Source organism: Nicotiana attenuata, chromosome 8 (genome assembly GCF_001879085.1).
Source record: "Nicotiana attenuata strain UT chromosome 8, NIATTr2, whole genome shotgun sequence".
NCBI lineage: Eukaryota > Viridiplantae > Streptophyta > Magnoliopsida > Solanales > Solanaceae > Nicotiana > Nicotiana attenuata.
This window is the reverse complement of record NC_031996.1, coordinates 26,423,815-26,434,161: the sequence shown is the minus strand read 5'-3', so window position 1 is coordinate 26,434,161 and position 10,347 is coordinate 26,423,815. Positions and strand designations below refer to the sequence as shown.

Genomic DNA, 10,347 nt, shown 5'->3' with positions numbered 1-10,347 from the left:
GGTGAATGTCTATATTTTAGAGAGATTTTAGGGTTTGTTACTTGGTGGCTAAGTCACTTTTTCCCTATAAATAGAGGGGTTCTATTCCATTATAATTAATCTCAAAATCAATAAGAATTCTCTCTCCCTACTTTTCTCTGTAATACTCTTCTTCTTTTATTGTTTTATAACAATACATTTTTTGGTTCTTCCTTTTTGTTCTCCTCATAAATAATACATGTGTAAATTATGCAGAAATCTATATACTATATTACTTTAAGTGAAGTAGAATGTGATAAAATGAGAATGTCAATAATACATGAGTTAAAATGCTAAAACGATAAATTTTAACCTTTATAATAGTAAGAAATTTTTTTTATTTAACTAAACAAATACGTTAAATTATCCATTGTATATTATTACGTATACATCAAACTAACGAACGAGTAATATTTTGCATTATACAATCCTTACATTACTAATTTTTATATTCTTTTATCTTTACATTACAATTCTATACAACTTGCCTCTAAACCAAATAATGCTATTGTAGGAGAGCTTAATTAATTGTCTCCAATAATCAAACACAACTTTTTTTCTTTTAGCAGCCAAACTCTGAAAACCTGTGGATTACAATTTTCTTTTTGCAAAGATGGGGTGGTGGTAGTAGAGATAATTTATAGTGGCTAACCTAAAATGCAAGGTTATGATTGAACTACTATAAAATGATTATCAGTGTTTGGTTGCTAAAAGACAGAGCATATTAGGTACTCCACTTAAATTATATATATTATTTGAGGCATAATAATTTATTCAAATAATAGATAAGTATCAATTTTTCCATTATTGCACTACTTACCATTTTTCAGTGATTGACTTAACAAGTCAAAAGGCTACTTCTTGTGCACTCCCTTGTTGACTTGGTCAAAGAGTATATTTCAAGATAGAAGCAAAACATAGAAGATAAGTCAAGTATGAGAATCTTGAAGATTTGGAGAGTAAAATTTTAATTCTCAAATTAGTAACACAACTCTCAAATAATAATTGAAGTATATGAAACTTGGTTGAAGGAGACAAGAAAACAGTAGCCTCTCAAGCTATATGGGAATTTATGGAGGTTGGTTGAATAGCTTCTTTGTTGGATTATTCATTTTCTCAAGCTTTATGTTTGAATCATTCTATGTGGTTAATGGAGATGATTTATCTTCTTTATTATATGTTTGATCGTCTGAATTATGTTATCATTGGTGACTTGAATTATTGACACCTGTGGTTGTGGCGGTCTGACGTAGTTTATATAATTCATACATAGTGTTTTTTATCTCAAATTTTAGTTCTTTCGTATTTTCATAATAAAATATTCTTCTATAGAGCTAAGGTTCAAAATATAAAAAAACAAGTGTTTTCACGACTCTACCACCCAATTAATTCGTATGGATTCTTCGGTGCTCACTAGTATATGCAATGGAAGCTAGTTTATATTAAGATACTACCAATTCTATACAACATATCCATCCACTAACTAACTGGATTTGTACAAAACTATCAAATAAAGGTCACAGTCATTTATTGACAAATGTGTATGATTTGAAAAGTTCGTTTATTCTCATACTAAACGTGACTACACAACCCCAATATATATAGTGAGTTCCCTGTATAAGACTCCTATACCTAGAGATATATAAGAAGGATACAAGTCCTTTGGCTACAAGAATCCTAAAATACAGGAGTACACTCCTTGTAGGATTATCCTTTACACTCCCCCTCAAGTTGAGCAGGGGTTGAAACCACTGCCAACTTGGTCCGCAACTGCAAAAACCTGTTCTTCGACAATGGCTTTGTCAATACATCAACAAGTTGATCATGAGAGCTGACATAACGAACACATGAAGCCTTTGTTCGAACTCTATCACGAACAAAATGGAAATCAATTTCCATATGTTATGTTCGAGAGTGAAAGATGGGATTGGCTGTTAAGTACGTCGCGCTGAGGTTGTCACACCACAAAGTGGGAACAGAGGAAGTAAAACAACCAATCTCTCGAAGATGCTCAATCCAAGTGATTTTCGAGGTGGCACACTAGAGCATGACACTGCTCGCTGCTTACGCGAAGTCCATGAAATGAGATGAGAACCAAAAGAATAGCAAACCCAGTAGTTGATTTACGATCATTTATATCGCCTCCCCAATCTGAATCAGTATAGCCATGCAATAAACTGGATGTGCTTTTAGCAAAGAACAACCTAGACGGGGTTCTCTTAATATAGCGTAGGATGCATTTAACAGCAGTCCAGTGAGTTTTTCCATAGGGCAATGCATGAATTGAGAGACCTTATTCACGGCAAATGCTAAGTCATGACGAATAAAGGTCAAGTACTGCAAGACACCCACAACACTTCGATAAAGGGTGGGATCAGTGTATTGAGATCCTTCAGTGGAAGAGAGTTTTGTGAATGGACAAGCTGGGGTGGAAACAATGTTGCAGGAGTCCATATTAACACGTTTCAGGAGATCATCCATGTATTTTCTTTGCGTCAAATGCAACCCAGCACTCGTCCAATGTGTTTCGATACCCAAGAAGTACGAAGGTGTCCCTAGATCACGAACTGCAAAGTGTTGTTGGAGTTTATTTACAAGTGATTTTACAAGAGTTGTATCTGAATCTATTACTAAAATATCATCAACATAAACCAAACAAAATAGTTTCTTGTCAGCAGTAGGTTTAAAAAACAAGGAGCTATCAGTTTTGGATCCCAAAAATCCCAGTGAGAGTAATGAATCAGTGAGGCATCTATTTCACATTCAGGGAGCCTATTTCAACCCGTAAAGAGAGCATTTGAGAAGACATACATGGTCTGGTCGAGTAAGGTCAACGAACGCGCGGGGCTGGGACATATAAACTATCTCGTCGAGATGACCATGAAGAAATGCATTGGAGATATCCAGCTGGGTGTTATGCCACTGATTTGTGACAACTAGCGATAGCAATAACCGAATGGTTGCAGCCTTGATAACTGGGATGAATGTATCAAGAAAATCTACTCCCGGACGTTGATGATAACCCTTAGCCATAAGCCGTCATCCAAAGATCCATCTGCTTTCAACTTTGTTTTATACACCCACTTGCAACCAATCACATTTTGGGATGGTGAAGGAGGAACTAGTTGCCAAGTGACATTTTGAATGAGAGCATTATACTCTTCTGACATAGCTCGACGCTAATTAACATCCTTAGCGGCCTATGAATAGCAAGAGGGCTCAGGTGAGACTAATGTAGTTGCCAACAAGGAAAAGGGTCGCTTCGGTTTCAAGGAGCCTGTTTGTGCTCTTGTAACCATTCCATGCGTAAGTGGAACAATGGAGTTTCCAGGTCTAGATGGAGCAGCTGATGTATCAGACATATTATAAGAAGATTAGCCTTCACACAGAGGGACGCCCATTGGAGATGGAGAGGCAGTACTAGTACTTTGTCCATGAACAACACTATCAGGTGGAATAGGTGCTGACTGCATGACAGAAGGCAGAGGCAAGGGATTTTGGGTTTGATGCGGGTTTGCTTGTGATGAGTTAAGGGTTGATGGGGTCTGCTGATAAGAAAGATTAACGATAAGCGAATGAGATGTTTCCTTGGTTGAGGATTTGGGCAACACACCGTCCTGCAAAGGAAAGGGAAATGTAGATTCGTCAAAAATTACATGACGAGAAACATAAACTTTAGAAGAAACCAGGTCAAGGCATTTGTACCCTTTGTGCAATTTATTGTACCCCAAAAAGACGCAAGGGCGAGATCGAGGTGAAAGTTTATCCTTTGTATAAGGACGAAATCAAGGAAAGCATAAGCAACCAAAGATACGCAACAGAGAATAATCCGGATCCATATGAAACGAAATACGATATAGTGATTGATTATTTAAACGGGGAGTTGGCAATCGATTAATAGTATAAACAGCAGTTTCAAATGCATTTGTCCACAGGTAATGGGGAACATTGGCATGGTGAAAAAGTGCACGACATGTTTCAACAATATGCTTATGCTTTCTTTCGTCACAACCATTTTGTCATGTGTATAAGGACAAGAGGAACGTTGGACAATTCCATTATCAGGTAAATAATTTGTTAAGGCTTGAAATTCACCTCCCCAATCGACTTGGAAACATCTAATAGGGCGACCAAAATACTTCTCAACAATGGTATGAAATTAACGAAAAACTGAAAGTGCTTCAGATTTAAAATGAAGGAAATAAATCCAAGTATATTTGCTAAAATGATAAAAAAAGATGACATAATAACGATAACTATCATGTGAAACTACTGGAGCAGGGCCCCAAACATCCGAACATATCAAATCTAAAGGCCTTGTGGCCTGAAAACTAGGCTCACTAAAAGGAATTTTATTGCTCTTACTAACAGCACATGTAGAACATATACTAGTATTTTTATGCGTTGATGATATGAGAGCAATGGCTGGTAAAGCATGACAAACTGTAGGATAGGATGCATGAGCAAGACGAGCATGCCAAACTCCAAGGGAAGCTGCACAAGAAACTGGTGATAACGATTTCAACACTGGAAGTGAATATAAGCCTTCACTCGTGGACCCCCTGTGTCGGATTTGCCTCGTTGCCGTCCCTAAACAAAAAATGGTTAGAAAATAATTCAACAGACACATTATTAGACTTGGCAAAAGAGCTAATTGATAATAGATTGTGAGTAGCAGTGGGAACATATAAAATATTATCAAGATTGAATTTATTATTAGAGACAATAACTGAACTTTTATCAACATGAGAGATGGGTAATTTGGAGCCATTACCTAGTGTCACTTCTTCAGGACCTTGGTATTCAGAGTGGATACCTAGATTATCAAGGTCTGCAGTAATATGATATGTGGTGCCACTATCCATCAATCAAGTTTGGGCAGGTGCGTTTGGAGAACCAGCAAAATTAGAAATAGGTCGATCATTCACCATGCTTCCACTATTGGCTTTAAGTGACGGGCATACACGTGCAATGTGGCCTTTACCTTTACAATTATGGCAAATAATCCCTGAAAATTCTGAATCTTGTGGTTGTGCCTTGGGAAACTTGTTAGACGCTGGAGAACTATGATAAGAATTCTACTAGGTGAACCTTTGGTTGGAGGAGCGTCCACGACCACGCCCTCCTCGTCCTCTACCACGTCCTCGAGTGCTAGAAAAGGAACTCTTAGCAAAGTGGGCTGTGAGTGCAATGACATTAATGGTCTAATCTCTTTTTAATTGTTGCTCTTCATTCAGGAGAAGGCCATATAAAGCATCAAAAGTAATGTCTTCTTGATGCGGTTCTACTGATCTAGTAAAAGGACGATAAACAGGACCTAGTCCAGCAAGAACAAATTCAACCAAATCATCATTGGAAATCGGATGTTGTAATGCAGCTAGTCTATCCGCAATTCCTTTTGCCTTCTGTATATAAGATTTAATGCTTGCATTGTCACGACGCAAAGTATGCAACTGCATCTTGAGTTCACGAATTAGAGGCTTCGATCCTGAAGCATATGTAGCAACAAGCTTATCCTAAGCTGCACGAGCGCTCTGCGCTCCAACTAATTGAGGTAAAATACCCTCTGAAACTGATGCAACAATCCAACTTAATACAAGTTGGTCTTCTCTTACCCACACTTTATATGTTGGGTTTGGTTTACTGTCCTCTAAAAGAGTATCAGGAACTGGTTCACTACCATCAATATGATGGTTGAGTCCACAGTCGCATACCATCGGTATAAACTGTGTTTTCCATAACAGAAAGGTTGTGGATGTGAGCTTTACTGGTAACTGATGTGACAGATTTGGGGAAGGTATAGAGTAAGATATAGGAGACTGAGAGGCGGACGAAGGATTGGTTTTATCCCCCATACCAGTCACCGTCTTCTTCTTTTCTGTAAAGACAACCTTGGGTTGTTAAACCTCTTAGGGCTCTGATACCATGAAAAGTTCTTTTATTCTCATACTTAAACATGACTACACAACCCCAATATATACAGTGAGTTCCCAGATGTATAAGAATCATATGCCTAGAGATATACAAGAAGGATACAAGTCCTTTGGCTACAACAATCCTAAAATACAGGAGTAGAGTCGATGTAGGATTATCCTTTACAGAATTTAGAAATTTTGCTTGACTTCCTCAGTTCCCTACAGTGTAAAAGGAAACGAGTTTTCCAATTTTAAACAGATTCTTGGTGCTGATAACAATAATTACACCTCAATCTCAAGTAAGTTAGGATCAGCTATGAGACTTTCTTTGGTGTTGATAAAACAATAAAATTTTGCCTAATGTGGAAAAAATGCCACAATATTTTGTCATCAAATGTATTGACGGATTGGGGGAAGACAATGTATGTACCTATGTAGATCAAATAGAGATAGGATACAATAAATTGAATTGGATAAGACTCCTCTATAATTGCAGGGTTGGCTATGAAGTAGGTGATTGATCTAAAATCTAAATCCAGATCATTTAAGAAGATAACAGAAAACTGACGAAAAACAGCAAACTTTATGATCGAGTAATTTGATGTTTGCCCTCAAAGACAAAGGAATCACTTTCTATAGAAACCATTGTTATAAACATGTGTTCGAAATATTTCTGCAAAGAATAAAACAAAACAGAAGCAGAAACAGAATAAATAAAACCTCAGAGCCTAACAGAAAACTATGTTTCTTTACGGAATTTAATCCTCTCATTGTTGCCCAAGGTTATTGGATAAATCCCCAAAGGAACAACTATTATGTAATACCAGCAATGGAAATTACAGAACTTCGTCAAACTAAACAAACAACAGTAAACCAAATTTATACTTACGTTTTGCTTTTCAAAAAATAGTGCAGCAGAAGAAAGAAGGGGTAGTGTGCAAATTTCGGTGTTGAAAAATGAGGCAAAACCTCTGAATTTATAGCCAAACAGTCTGGGTTGAATAGGTGTGAAGGTACCTGTTCATACGAGGTACCATTAAGGCAGAAGTCTGGTCGCGAATTTTAAACTCAAAACGACCGTTAGACCGTTAGGAGATTAACCGCGAACTAAAATACGCGCAAAAATATCAGGAAAAAGAAAATAAATAACAAAAAACGGGAAATAAATTTGGTCCAAAAGATTATCAATCAATCATATCAATTAACCGAAGCCGAGAGAGTGACGACGACGATGGCACGAGGCACCACTTCTTCTTAACTCTTTAAGAGCTAGAAGATGTGCTTCTCCATATAAGTACAAAGATTTTCTTTCCATTTCCCAATGAGGGACAAAGTGCATTAGTACAGGAAAACACTTCAAACTTTTCGTTTCCCTCCAAATTTTTTCTCTGCATTTCCCATCCACACCTCTTATCTAATTAGATAAAAATCCCAACAATCCCCCACATGAATGGGGAATGGCTATCTGAAAATATGCATGCATGAAAAACTGTGTGATTTACAAGTAAAGATAAATCGCATCTGGATAAGTAGGTTTCCCTTTGAACTTTCCATAGTGAACTTATGTCGGATATACTCGATCAATCGGTAGATTTGATATCTTTGAACCGTCGAACTTTGATGTATACCTAGACAGCCATAAGTCACACAATCAACCATTTAACCGCCTCTGGTTCTCATTGTTGTATTCGTTTCAACCATAAACACCGCCCGGTTCATAAATGCGTAGAGAACTGGCCTTATAGAATTCTCCTTGAAGCGGCTACATTTCACACTTATATAGGTGATTCCTAAACGTGTTATCTCATAGATACACTATTTGATATACTCCGTATCAAACTTAGAAACCATTAAAAAAACCTTAACGCTTTATCCTTGGTACTGAACATTGTCTTATCATGAGAATAGACTAAAATTTTATTTAACAATGTCGAACCGTCACTAATGACTTTGTTTGATCTCCTTGAACCTAGATCTTAGGATCTCTAGTTTTCTAGGTAAAGTTACCGCCACAGTGACTTGTCCTTGGCCATAGTCCCATTCCCTTTGATGATTTATCAACCACCTCTCTATTTAGGCCTTTTGTAAGTGGGTGTGACACATTATCTTTTGACTTTACGTAGTCAATTGTGATAATTCCACTAGAGAGTAGTTGTCTAACGGTATTATGTCTTCGTCGTATGTGACAGATTTTTCGTTATACATAACGCTTCCAACCCTACCTATTGTCGCTTGATCATCACAATGTATGCATATAGGAGCCACTGATTTGGTCCAAAACGGAATATCTTTCAAGAAACTTCGGAGCCATTCAGCTTCTTCTCCAGCCTTATGTAAAGCTATAAACTCATACTTCATTTTAGAGCGAGAAATGCATACATTGCGATAATTAATAACCTCATAAGAATGGTAACTAACCTACTATCACGGGTTAAAATGCACTGATAGTGTAAAAATCTTTCTATAGTCATACTATATAACTTACATTCTGTTGATTGTATCTACCATTTCAGGAAACTTATATTGCAACTGACACTTCATCAACAGCGTTAGAGTGGACAATGGCAGAGCTGATGAAGAATCCACATGTGATGGAGCAAGAACAAGCTGAGGTGCGACGAGCATTCAAAGGAAAAAGTATGATCACTGAGTCTGAGGTACAACAACTAGACTACTTGAAATTGATCGTCACAGAAACACTAAGATTGCACGCGCCCGTACCTCTATCAGTACCAAGAGTAACAAGGGAAAGATGCGAAATTGGCGGATATGAAATACCAGCCAAAACAAGATTAATGGTTAATGCATGGACAATATGTAGGGATCCAAAGTACTGGGAAAATGCTGAGTACCAGAAAAATACCAATTGATTTTAAAGGGTATAACTTTGAGTTCATATCTTTTAGTGTTGGAAGAAGGGCATGTCATAGAATTTTGTTTGGTATCTCAAATATTGAGATTCCACTTGCTCAACTTCTGTTCCATTTTGATTGGAAACTACCAAATGGTATTGAACCAAACAACCTTGATATGACAGAGGCTTTTGCTGAAACAGTAAGGAAGAAAACCAACTTGCATGTAATTGGAATTTCATATATGTCTGTATACGGTCAAAATCGGGCTTGTCCTTTTTGTAGGATTAGTCGAGATCGGGGCGTGACAGGCCAAGGTTCGACCCCATGTCGTACCGGACCGTGACACAACGTTAGATTGCCAAGCTCGTGACTCAGAGACCGATCGAGATCGACATCAGCCAAGATCGAGACCGAGCGGGATAGAGATCGAGCAAGATCGAGGGAAGCCTGCTGAGCCAAATAAAGGAAAGCGAAGATATCCGCGATCGGGCAAGGATCACGGCGGAAATCTCGGCACATATCAAGAAAAGGCCGATTAATCAGCTAATCATGGGATTTCTTATTTTATTTAGGATTGTATTAAGGGTAGGACTCTCCTACAATATAAAAGGGGTCTGATCATTTGTAAAGCAGATCATATTCATGCAATACAAAGCAATATACTGTCTTTCTCTTAAGCTCTCAATACTCTGTTATTTTGTTCATACTTTCCAGTGAAATACTTGTTTGATTCGAAGGCGACCTAGCTCGAGGATTAAAGCTATATATTTCCTTTGGTTTTCTTTATTTCTATTTGCAGTTATTTTCAATATCAATTTGCATTTTTTCTCAGTTTGTGCCAAGTAAAATCACGTGTCCTTAAAACTACAATATAAATTCAATGATTATTCGTTTCTAGGGTAAACAGTTTGGCACCCACCGTGGGGCTAAGGATAATAGTGATTTCCTGATACAAATTTTCATAACACACACTATTTTACACTTGTTCTTTGAAGTATCTTTGATTACATGATTAAAAAATGTCAAACACTCGGTCAGCACCTCAACACATTGACAATGATCTCAGCCAGCACGGCGAAAATGGGAACATTGCACCAGGAAGCGTTGTACCCCCCGCTGGCCTCGATGGAATTCCGGCTGTTAATCTAATCGACGTCAGTTCGCATGTAGCTATCAATGGAAATTTGGTCGTCGATCCCGAAAGTAGCATTTGCGTACCCGATCATCTACTTAGAACACACAAGGCGGTGAAGATGGCGGGATCGGCCTGCGGGTGATCTTTGAAATGTTGCAGGCCCAACAGGCAGCGATAGCCCAGCTCCAAAATCAGAACCACACACCGAGCAGGGTCGAACTTGAGCCATCCCAGGAAGTTGTACACAAGGTCGAATCAACATCTAGGAAATCGAATGAGAAGGAATCGGAGACCAATCCTATGCGCAAAGAAATGACAAAGCAAATCGAGACAGGGGAAAAGAAGATCGAGGAAAACGATAAGAAGGTGGAAACCTATAACTCCAAGGTCGACCAAATCCCGGGAGCACCACCAATATTGAAAG

The 10,347-nt window shown here is 38.0% G+C and overlaps 1 protein-coding gene and 1 pseudogene across 1 annotated transcript; one reads left to right on the top strand and one right to left on the bottom strand.

Moving 5' to 3' along the window:
- On the bottom strand, nucleotides 5,223–5,873 carry LOC109231585. Its single transcript, XM_019397237.1, has 2 exons — nucleotides 5,582–5,873; nucleotides 5,223–5,506 (listed from the first exon to the last, which is right to left on the bottom strand). The coding sequence occupies exons 1-2, from the start codon at nucleotides 5,871–5,873 to the stop codon at nucleotides 5,223–5,225; spliced, it is 576 nt and encodes a 191-aa protein (XP_019252782.1).
- Nucleotides 6,763–9,327, top strand: LOC109231584 (annotated as a pseudogene).